Below are 12,141 nucleotides of genomic sequence, written 5' to 3' on the forward strand. Positions count from 1 at the left end.
AGAAAACTAAAAAAAAAAAAGCAACAACAATAACGTTAAAGCTTTTAATAGAAAAAAAAAAGCAACTCACTTACTGTGAGTCTAAATTCCTAAAAGAAGCCATTATTAGCATCTGGCATTTTTTTACTTTAGATTTCTTTCTGTGCACATTTGTACACATAGTTGTGGTTGTTAGACGTTTGAATTTGCATCCTGCTTTGAGGAAGTCAGAGCACGAGTCTTATATTTGATACACACTTGACTCCCTTTCAGGTGCTCTATCATTTGAATGCTGGGAGCGTGTGTGGGTGGATCATACCCAGTTTTTTCCTGAGCTGGACACACCGCATCTGGGCAGCCATGGAGAGCTGCGGCGTATCATAACTTGCTGTTTTCGTGCTTACTGCTGGGAGTCCAGTTTGGTTCCAGTTTCTTGACTGCAGCTGTTCATGGCACCATGTTTTACATACTTTCTTAAAAGTTCACGAGCCTGGCATGGTAGTGCACACTTGTAATCCTAGTACTTGAGAGGCTGAGACAGGAGGATTACAGGTTCAAAGGCCGTCTCAGCAACTTACAGAGGCCCTCTGCCACTTAGTGAGAACCTGTTTCAAAATAAAAACAATAGGGAAAATAGGGCTGGGGGTGTAGCTCAGTGGTCGAATGTTCCTGGGTTCAATCCCCATTACCACAAAAAAAAAAAAAAAAGAAAAGTAAAAGAAAAAGAAAAAAAAAAGTTCTGTGACTTCTCAGTAGCCTGAGGATGGCGTGACGTGGTGGCCTCAAAGTTTAGCTGAATGGAACGATCTGTCAGGCTCCTCAGAACTCTGCCCATTGTAAAGAGGGAACCTCGAGCTCAGGGAGAACGGTCTCTGGCCCATAGCCAGTGGTTATTTTCTCCCCATGGTATGGCCTTTGATTTGTTTATTTATTTATTTATTCATTTATATGTGTTTTTAAAAAAATTTTTGGCAGTACTGGGGATTGAACTCAGGGGCATTCTACCTCCGAGTTATACCTCCAGCTCTACTTTTTATTCTTTATTTTTATTTTATTTTATATATATTTTTATGGTGATCCTGGGGGTGAAAACCAGAGGCGTTCTACCTCCAGACTATACTCCCAGACCTATTTTATATTTTATTTGGAAACGGGGTCTCACTAAGTTGCTGAGAGCCTCACTAAGTAGCTGAGGCTGGCTTCGAACCTGCGCGATCCTCCTGTCTCAGCCTCCCAAGGGCAGGGATTACAAGTGTGCGCCACCACGCCCGGCTTTTATTCTTTATTTTGAAACAGGGCCTCACTAGGTTGCGGAGGGCCTCACTAAGTAGCCGAGGCTGGTCACGAACCTGTGATCCTCCTGTCTCAGCCTCCCAAGTTCTGGGATTACAAGAGTGCACCACCACGCCTCGCCTGGTATGGCCTTTTAAATGGTCTCTTCATTGCAAGGTCTGTCTTGGTTTCCTTGTGAGGCTGAAGGAGAGCCTGTGGAAACCCCAGCTAGGTTAGTGGGTCATCAATTTCAAGCGTTTGAAAGTTATATTTTGCCCTTGCAATTGGTATCTCTACCATGAAGGCTGGAGGCTTTCAAAGGATTTTAGGGTAATAACCCTAATAGTCATGGCGATCCCTGATGCTTATGTAGAAACTGTATGGTCTAGGCAATATCTGATTTAATCCTTATAACAATGCTATGAGAAAGGTATTGTGATCACCCTCATTTTATAGATGGGTAAACTGAGCCATACAAAGAATAAACGGTTTGTCCATTATCGCACAGTACAATGCAAAGCAGCCAGGTTTTAAACCCAGGTGATAGCCAGGCATCATAGCGCATGCCTGTAATCCCGGTACTGGGGAGGCTGAGGCAGGAGGATTACAGGTTCAAGGACAGCCTCAACAACTTAATTAGACTCTCAGCAACCTAGCAAGACCCTATTTCAAAACAAAAAATCAAAAGGGCTGGGGGTGTAGCTCGGAGGTTGAATCCCTCTGGATTCAATCTCCAGGGCCACAAACACAAAAACAAAAGCAAAAACTAAAACAGAAACAGGTGATCTGCACCTAATTATCTTTAACCACTGTGTTTTATTGTCTCCCATTAAATCTGGGCTTGACCCAAAAGACGAGCCTTCACTATAAAAGTGGCCAGAGGAAGACAGGCCAACTGTCTGGGCGCAGTGCTCAGGTTCATACACCAGCTGGGGAAAACCATCCTGTTTTGACATTGCCCTGCACTTTCTTTTTTTTTTTTTTTTTTTTTTTTTTTTTTTTTATTATTATTTTATTTTATTTTATTTTATTGGTGCACTGTATTCATACATCATAGTGGGATACAAACTTTTGTAGACATACATGCACACATCGCCCAGTCAGCCCCCACCCGATCCCCACCCCATTCTCTCCCCATCCCTCCCTCCCATGCTTGGCTTAGTGGTTGACATCTAGTATTATAGCAATTTATCCAAAATTAAAAATGAGAATCTCACATAACAGTTTCATTTGTCTGATACCAAGCTTTTGATGACTTAAAGATAACATTTCAATATTTCTTTTTGCTTTCTTTCTTACCAGAGAATATTTTTTTCTTTTTTTTAGGTGAAACTATCATATATTTATTTTTCAGAAAAAAATCTATCCTAATATGGAATATGGACTCTAGATACCCAAAACAATCTCGAAGCAAAAACAAAGCTAGAAGATGTATATTTTCTGATTTCAAACCATATAAAGCTACAATAATTGAAACAGTGTAGTACTGTTCTAAAGGCAGATATATAGACCATTGGAGTTAAATACAAGCCTAGAGCTAACTTCTTCCCTATATTGTCAAGTTATTTTTGACAAAGTTTCCATGAAGATTTGGTGATGGAAATAATAATCTTTTAACTAAATATTGTTGAAAAATAATAATTACATGGAAAAGAATAAAATTGGACCCTTACCTAATCCCACATACAAGTATTAACTCAAACTAGATAAAAGACCTAAATATAAATCTTAAGACTATAAACTTTTAGGAGAAAATCTGGGTCATAAAACCTCACAACATTGAAATTGGCAGTGATTTCTTGGATATGATTTCAATGGCACAGGCAACAGAAGAATATACAAACTCCCTAAAAAATAAAAGAAAATATTGTATATCCAAAGACAATGTAAACAGAGTTAAAAGTTACTAATAGAATTGGATAAAATATTTCCAAATGCTATATCTGAAGGTATATTAATATTCCAACTAGAAATCCTAAAAATTAACAACAATAAAGGCAAACAATACAATTTAGAGATAGGTAAAAGACTAACATAAATAATGAATCTCCACAGATAACCAATCTTAGTTGTCTGTTGTATGGAAACTCTTGTTTCTCTGGTTCTGGTGTGTGTTACCTATTTCTTCTTTGTAGTTAATCTCTTTGAGTATTTTCTCTAGCGCTGGTTTTGAAGACATAAATTCCTTCAGTTTCTGTTTGTCATGGAAGCTTCTTATTTCTCCATCTAATTTGATAGAAAGTTTTGCTGGATAGGAAATTTTTGGCTGGAAGTTGTTTTCTTTCAGAGTTTGGAATATGTTACTCCAAGCCCTTCTGGCTCTCATGACTTGGTTTGGGAAGTCTGGAGTGATTCTAATTGGTTTGCCTCTGAATGTCACTTGGCCCTTTGTTTTTGTTGCCTTTAAGATTCTCTGCTTGGCTTCCACATTGGTCATTTTGACAATTATATGGCGTGGGGATCCTCTTCTCGGATCCTGTCTAAAGGGAGTTCTGTAAGTTTCCTGGATCTGTGTATCAACCTCTTGCTCTATATTTGGAAAATTTTCTGCTATTACTTCCTTGAAGAGATTGTTGATCCCTTTGGTATCACTTTCTTTTCCCTCCTCTATTCCAATTATTCTTAGGTTAGCTCTCTTAAGATGGGCCCATATTTCTTCAATGTCAGATTCCTGCTGTTGGATATCTTTTTCTAGATTAGAAACTATGCATTCATTTTTGGATTGCTCATCTTCTAAGAGCGAGATTCTGTTCTCCATGTGGTCTAATCGGTTGTTTGTGCTTTGAATTGAGGCCTTTACTTCATTAATTGCATCCTTTATCTCTTTTTGGCTCTCTCTGAGTTCTTTTCGAAGCACCTCTATTATTTCTACAGTTATTTTCCTGATTTGATCTTCTAGAAATCTCTGATTTTCTGTTTTATCAGGTTCTGATGTTGTGGGGTTGTGCACATTCATTACTTCAGTGTTATTCCTCTTTCCCATGATTTCGGAGGTTTGTGCCTTTCTGGGTTCTTCCCTTGGGTCACTATGGCTTCACTTAAGGTGCTCTGGATCTCGAGTCTGTATTATCTCAGACCCTACTACCCCTTTACTGGGTTGTATCACAGAGTCTCCGACCCAGGGAGTCGATAGAGGCTGCTTTAAACTATGGGGGGTGCCAGGTTGCACGTTCTCCTATGGTGTGATATCTCTGCCACCACCACTCCCTCACTGGGTCAAGTCCCAGGAGGCACAATACTGGGATTTCTCCTCTGTGGCCCGCAATTTGACTCACTGTTCTTGAGTACGTAGATGTAGCTGTACTGGACTCGGTGAATTCACTGCTGCTGCCGCCGCCGGTGGCAATATGGCGCCTCTGCCACGCCCTCGGCCATGAGGCTGGCGTATTTTTTCTTCTCTGGTTTTGATTTCCACTCTGAATCCCTGCAGCGTGTGCTGAGCTCAGCCACTGGGAGCTTTAAATGCTGTCTGCGCCGAAAGATCCCGCCTGGCTGTTCCGCATTGGCTCACCTCGGCTTGCTGTAGCCGTCCGCTGAGTTCGCCGCTGCTGCCGGCAGTATGGCGCTGCTGCCGCGTCCTTGGGCGCGTGTGTCTCCTCTGTGGCCCTGAGCTCTGTTCTCAGTCCGCTTTCTCTCTGGAGCCTGGTGGTTTTTTTGTTTTTCTGGTGATGGTGTTTTCTGGCTATGAAAGGCGCTCTTTTTGTGGTAATGGAGATTGGTTGTTAGCGGGACTCTTAAGCCCCGCTTTTCTCGGTCGCCATCTTCTGCCCTGCACTTTCAAGCATTTACCAAACACCTGTTGTGTGCCAGGCGCCTGGGAGCTGGTCTGGCACAGATGTCGGCTGGATGTGCATCTTAAAAGACTCCCTGAGTTCACGTCCTTCTGGATCTGGGAGGCCATGTCCGAGGCCAGGAGCTAGACTGAACATTGTTGGAGGGGACCAAGAGGAGAGGAGGGCTTTGTCTACAAATCTGAGCTCAGGATGAATGATGGGGGTAGGGGGGAGGGAGATGAAACAATCAGGAATACCCAGAAGCTTTGCACAGTGGCGGTATCGTAGCCAATGAGGTTTATCCGAGGCGCGATTATTGCTAATTGAAAACTTTTCCCAATACCCTGCCATGACGACTCGCAATATAGTCGGCATTGGCAATTTTGACAGTCTCTACAGAGACTGAATAAAAAAAAAACACCTGGAAACAAAAATACAGGTGGTATTGATATAAAACCTCTTCTTATTCAATTACAGCTTTACCAAGACACCCTGAGACCACTTCTTGTTAACAGCAATATTCTAGAAGTTGGTATTTCTTTCATCTCCCAGGACAACTTAAAGACTCTCCATTGCTCTGTAGATGGAGCTTTTGCAAACAGCAGAGATAAACATGTGTACACAGAGATTCCCCTTCTGTCTCCTTCACAGGCCTCAGGAGGAGAGCCAGGGAAGCAGGGATTAGGTCCTAGCTAGCTGTGTAGCGGACGTGCGAGGCCGAGCCATGGGAACACACTGGGGATGCTGGGGCCCTGCTCAGCACTGGAGGAACTGGGAGGAGGTGGACGGTCTGGGGAGACCTCCTCAAGCAGGTGTCTAGACTGTCCCCCATCCACGGGAGGCTGGCCTTGAGATATGGACTCCTGAACCTCAGGTGCTATGGGTTGATTCTCCTCTCCAAACTCCTGCTGAAATTGAATTGCCATTGCCACAGTATTAAGAGGTGGGACCTTTGAGAAGTGGTTAGGGCCGGGGGCTTTGCTCTCAAGACTGCATTAATGCTGCTATCACAGGGGCAGGGTAGTTATTAGTGGGGGTGGGTTCCTGCTAAACTGCACGGATTTGGCCCCCTTTCTCTGCCACACACATACTCATTTGCCTTTCCGCTTTCCACCATAGGGTAATTAGCACCCAGGCCCTTGCTAGAGGCCAGCACCATACTTGGGAACTTCCTAGCCTTCAGAACCCTAAGCCAAATAATCTTTTATTGCTTATAATTCACCCAGTCTGTGGTGTTTTATTTTTATTTTTATTTTTATGGCAGCAGAACATGGACTAAGATGCCACGACCCACTTATTGGGCTGCTATGGTGACACCAGCCTCCCAGCCGCCCTCCCTTGACAAGCACAGGCAAGCCCCATAGCCACATCCCTGCACAAGGCCACACATTACTTGCCCCACCTCCCTCTCAATTTGGCTGTGACTTCACGGCTGCTGTCAGGGTTTCAGGGAGCTGGGTCCACTGGGGCCTCTGTGGTTCAAGGCCATGGAGCATGGTTGACTTTAGAATACAACCCAAGAGGCTAAGAGCCTTTTTATCCCAGCGATGCCCCCGCCCTGTCTGTGTGTGATTTCATCATTAGTAGTGGTCCATCTCTGTAATGGACACTTGTTCTATTTTAGTGTTCTTTCAAGATACAAGCAGGGAGGTGCCCCGAGCCAACGCTTCGCCCATGGGTGCGGCTGGGTAGCTGAGCTGAGTTCCTGGGGTTGGGTGTGGAGCAGGGCTGGTAAAGATGATGTGGTGGGGGAACTTTGACAATTAATAAAAAAGAATTCAAAATCCCTCTTTCCCCCATACCTCCAGAAAGGTGAACTGGAGCACATGGAAAGTAAACTCTGCTATCTTGGCATGTCTGTTCACGTGGGGCCTGGGCTTTGGCTTCCTGGGTTTCCAAGCAAGGGGGAAATCAGGCCTAGGCAGTGAGGGTCCACATAAACTCACACCTCAACCTGCACATCCCCTCTGCGGCCCCTCCGGAGCTGGCCAGGTGCTCCTGATGGCGATCTGCCATCCTGGCTCCTTGGGATGTGGACAGTGCAGGACAAGGGTCTCCCTGGCAGACCACGTCCAGTTAGTCACCCTGGCTCCAGCCCCCAGGCTGTGCTTACAGGAGCACAGAGCTTCTACCCTGGGTCAGGTTCATGTTTAAGGTGTCTGTCTCCTGGTCAAAAGAGCCACCTGAGGGATGGAGTTCCCAGCCCCATCTTGTTATACAAAGGACATCAGTAGGTGCTCTCAGTATGGAAATAAATGGCGGCCTGCTGTGAGTATAGCCTGTTAGTGTACACGTTCAGTCTTTCGGGAGAGCCATGCCTTCTAAATTCTCTCTCTTATTTTTTTTTTTCTCTCTCTCTCTCCATTTTTTTTTTTTTTCTGGTACTGAGGATTGAACCCAGGGGTGCTCTACTGCTGATTTACATTCCCAACCCTTAAAAAAAAAAAAAAAAAAAACACCTTTTTTTTTTTCTTTTGAAACAGGATCTCACTAAGTTACTGTGGCTTGGGTCTCGGCCTCCTAGAAATTGGGATTATAGGCACGGACCACAGCTTCTGGCCACAATGTCTAAATTCTGTGTGTGTGTGTGTGGGGGGGGGTACTTGGGATGGAACCCAGGGGCATTCTACTTTGAGCTACACTCCCAGCCCTATTTTTTTAATTCTTTATTTAAAACAGGGTCTCACTAAGTTGTGAAGGGCCTCACTAAGTAGCTGAGGCTGGCTGCGAACCTGCAATCCTCCTGTCTCAGCCTTCCCAGCGCTGGGATTATAAGCCTGTGCCTCCATGCCTAGCCCACAATGTCTAAATTCTAATGCCAACTGTTTACTGACCTTTGTGTGACCATGGCTCAAAGTCTTGATTTTCCCTATACATATAAACACCTCTATTTCCACATATCCATCCATCTATCCAAGTCTGTATCACCTGTGTCTATTAATAATCTACCCACCCTCTTTTGACCCAGACCCCACAGCAATTTTGAGAATCACAGACAGCACAAGCCTGGTGTATGGGAGTAAATGCAGCCAGTTTGGGAGCCCGTAGAACTATTTCAGGCTACTCGCTTGTCCCCAAACATCCTGTGTACATTTGCTTTTTCACGTGACCCTGTGACCTGGAAAAATGAATTCACCTTCCCAAAGGGCCTCCTCCCCAGGCAGGTGTGGATGCTGGCCTTTGCTGGGCCCATGGCACCAGGGCCACTGACATCTCCGTCATCTCTTTCAGACCATCTCTGCCTCTTACAAGCGTTTGCCGGGCGGGTGCGTTTCCTGAGTGGCCGTGCGGTCCTGGAGGTCACAGAGCGCCTGTCAGGTGAGCGTCCCAGCTGCGCCCCACCTGGCCACCCTCTGCTTCTTCCCTGCCCTGTGATTTTCTTAGACCTGAAATGATCCTCACAGAGCCCTCCCTGTGTCCCTGGAATGGCCCCCTCCCTGCCCTTAGGTATCAGCCCTTCCCAAACAGGCAGGGTGAGTGAGGTAGGGTGGGGTTTCGATGGCGGCCCCTGTGCTGTGCTGTGGGTGTTGGGTGCCCCGAGGCACGGTCAGGGGTACGGAACTGAGATCACTCAGGAGACCAGACATGGAGCGCTGTTCTGTTACTCAGAATCAGCACTCTCTGCGGGAACCCTCACCTGTCCTTGTGTGGGTTATTTAGGGACCCAGAGGTGGGTGAGACTCCAGACTTTATCCACTCACTGTAGTTTTCTCTCATCTATTTCCAAGAGACCTCAAAAGCAAGAGTGTCTCCAGTGCTCTCCTGCGAATTCAGTGTCAGCTGGGAACAGAGGAGAAAATTTCCTTTGACAAGAGGCTGGGGCTAATAATCGTTCAGCTTAAGAGGAGTAAATCTTTGGCTAATGACTTCAGCTGCCTTTGAAGCTTGGCTTAATGGGGGCCGCTCCTTCTCGCTGGCTCCCTGACGTGCTTCTGGGTCTTGGCCAGCTGGAGAGACGACTCAGGCAGTCAGGTGACCTCCAGATCCCTATGCTGAGATGCCCAAGTTCAGTCAGCTGAGAGGAGCGCGGAGGCCCAGCGAGCTGAGGAACCCTGGTGCTGGGCAGACCTGCTCTTGCTAAGGAATAAGCTTTCTGGGGGCTAGAGGTCAGTGCACCTCACCCCTCCAGGGTTCAATCCCTAGTACTAAATAAATAGATAAATAAATAAATAAAACAAAGTTCCAGACCAGCCTCTGTGATATGAAACCCCTAGAAATTTGGAGGGGTAGTGTAGGGTGGAGGTGTTACTGGCTGCCAAACCAGGAAAATGGCTTGGATCCTGGCTGGCTGGATACAGTCTTCTGCCCACATAAGAAATAAGCAAAGGAAAGCCGGGCATGGAGGGATATTATCCTAACTTTACAGGTGTGGAAAAGGCTCAGAAAGGCTGGGTGTCTTGCTCAGGCTCGTAGGCCTAGCAGATAGCGCAGGCAGGGCTGCAGAGATGAGTGTCTGCCCCTTCTCTCTTTCCTGCATTGCAGGAATCCACGATTGTCAGGGGCTCTGTGCACTTTTGCCTTTGTATCTTTTCTTCTATAAAAAGTAAAGATTATAAGCCAGGTGTGGTGGCGCACACTTGTAATCCCCGTGCTTGGGAGGCTGAGACAGGAGGGTCGCACAGGTTCGAAGCCAGCCTCAGCTACTTAGTGAGGCTCTCAGCAACTTGGTGAGACCCTGTTTCCAAATAAAATATAAAATAGGTCTGGGAGTATAGCCCAGAGGTAGAAAGCCTCTGGGTTCCACCCCCAGTACCACCAATAAAAAAAAGAGAGAGAGAGAGAGAGAGAGAGAGAGAAAGAAATAAGGATTATGTTTATGACTGGTAGATATAAATATGAAAATAAACCAGGCTGGATATATTCACATTTTTTTCTTCTCATGTTAAGAGAAACTAAAATAAGCCAGGCAAGGTGGTACACACCTGTGATCCTAGTACTTGGGAGGCAAGCACTGGTGCCTAGTGTTTCCAAATAAGAAATAAAATCAGGCAGGGGTATAGCTTGGAGGTTGAATACCTCTGGTTCAACCCCCAGTACCACAAAAACAAACAAAAGAAAAGAAATTAAAACATTTTCATGAGCCCCTAACTGTGCCATGATCCCTGGACACTGTGTAGGGGAAAGTCAGCCCTGCTTCCCTTTGGAGGACGGAGTTGGTGTCCCCAGAGAGGCGGTGGGAGGGGAGAAAGCCCAGCTTGAGCGATCCTCTCTTTCCTTCCCCACAGTGCTGGTGGCTTCAGTTTACCCCCGCAAGCCGCAGGCCGTGGAGCGGCACGTCCTTCCCGTCCTCTGGTACTTCCTGAACAATATGGTGGGGAACGGCATCCTGCCGGGGCGCGGTGGGAACGTCCGCACGGTCGTGTGCCAGCTGTCCAGGACCCTCCAGGAGCACATGGGTTCCCGGCTGCAGGACTTCGCCACCAGCCAGCCAAAACAAGTCCTCAAAACGCTCCAGGAACTCTTAGACACAGAATCCCTGGGGAACCCCAGCCAGAAGACCACCCACAGCGAGCTGCCCCCAGACAACAAGACCACTGTCAGCCCGTGCCCCTTCCAGCTGGATTAAAGATGGACCCACATGGGCAATTATTATTTTTATCTTATTTTATTTTTATGATGGAATAATCTCCTGGTCTACTTTCCCTCGTAGGGTCCTGGATGTACATAGTATATTTTGAAGTAGAAATAAAAAAAACAGCCTATTTTTCTAAGGTTTTCTTATCTTGCAGTTTTGTAACCTCAGAGAATTTTCTGGTAGGTGGGTTTTGGAAGCAAGCACAGAGAAACAGGACAAGCGTGGAACGAGTTGCAGGGGATACTGAGACAGGAGCTGGGGCGGGAAGGGTACCCAGGTCCATACATGGCGGCCGCTCAGGGTGAAACAGCTGGACAAGACCTTGTGGGACCCGGAGCCCCCCAGCAGGCAGCGGGACCCAGCCCATCTGCCACTGGCCTGGCTGGAGGTGAGCGGAACAGAATCTCCAGGCACACTGCGCTTCGGCCCTGTGAGATCCGCGGCTATTGTTCCTGTGGGAAGCTGCTGGTGGGGTCTGCTGCATTGTCAAAGAGCAGCGAGAATTTGATGTCTGCTTCGCTAAATGCCAGCTCTGGAAGCTGGCCGTGTGGCTTGTTCTGACCTACTAGAAGATGTTTCACACCTGAAATAGTGTAAATGAAAGCTCGCGGGAGAGCCTGCTGTGCTCCTTCTGTGCTGAGGTCCCACGGAGGCCCTGACGCGCCCGCCGACCGTGCAGGATGCTGGGGAGGTGTGCTGGGAGGGCGCAGCCTGGATCGGACCTGAGGAGGCAGAGTGGCTGGTCACTGAGCAGAAGCCACCGAGTGGGGTCCTGGCAGAGGGAGGACTCCCTCAGGGCTCAGGCTCTGGACATATAGGGGGCTCTGCCATGGTTGGGCCAGTGGTAGGTTAGCAACAGTTGGATAATCGACCTTTGAGCTATATGGTCCTTTAAAATTTTGTTTTGTTTTGAAACAGAGTCTTGTTAGGTTGCCGAGAGTCTCTCTAAGTTGCTGAAGCTATCCTTGAACCTGTGATTCTCCTATCTCAGCCTCCTCAGTACTGGGATTATTACAGGCATGTGCCATTGTTCTGAGCCTCCCTAGGAAGTTGCCAAGTGGAACTCCAGCAGGCCCGCCCTAGTCCTTGGGCTAAGTTTGAGCCCTTGGAAGTCATCCTGGGGCCTGAGTTTTAAGAGGTTTTATGTGGCTCCTTAAGTGTGACTTTGGGTAATTCTATCCCCAGTGTAAGCTGTTTCTCACCTGATCGTGACCCCAGCAGGGGCTTCTCTGTAACCACCTTGCTCTTGGTCAATTCTGGCTAAGCCAGGTGCAAGGCCTGCTGGGTAGGGAGCCATTCAAAGATCCCCAAGGGACTCATTTCATTTACTTATTTTGTGTGTGTGGTACTGGGAACTGAACCCAGGGACATTCTACCTCTGAGCTATATCCCTAGCCCAATTTTATTTTTTATTTTGAAATAAGTTCTTTCTAGGTTGCTCAGAGTCTCTGTACTTGTTGGGGCTGTCCTCAGACCCTAGATCCTCCTGTCTCAGCCTCTCAGGTACTGGGATTATAGGCCTGTGCCCCCATGCCCAGTTGG

At 46.9% G+C, this 12,141-nt stretch overlaps 1 protein-coding gene across 1 annotated transcript in view; it reads left to right on the forward strand.

Moving 5' to 3' along the window:
* TOGARAM2 (TOG array regulator of axonemal microtubules 2) overlaps positions 1-10,590 on the forward strand; it is a gene marked incomplete at both ends in the record, with an annotated part of 44,606 nt that extends 34,016 nt beyond the window's left edge. The window contains 2 exons of the mRNA XM_080711346.1: positions 8,256-8,342; positions 10,250-10,590. Coding sequence (XP_080567472.1) covers positions 8,256-8,342; positions 10,250-10,590 — 428 coding nt within the window. The remainder of the gene's footprint in view (positions 1-8,255; positions 8,343-10,249) is intronic.
* Between the last annotated feature and the right edge of the window lie 1,551 nt (positions 10,591-12,141).

Source organism: Muscardinus avellanarius (assembly GCF_963383645.1).
Source record: "Muscardinus avellanarius genome assembly, chromosome: 15".
Taxonomy (NCBI): domain Eukaryota; kingdom Metazoa; phylum Chordata; class Mammalia; order Rodentia; family Gliridae; genus Muscardinus; species Muscardinus avellanarius.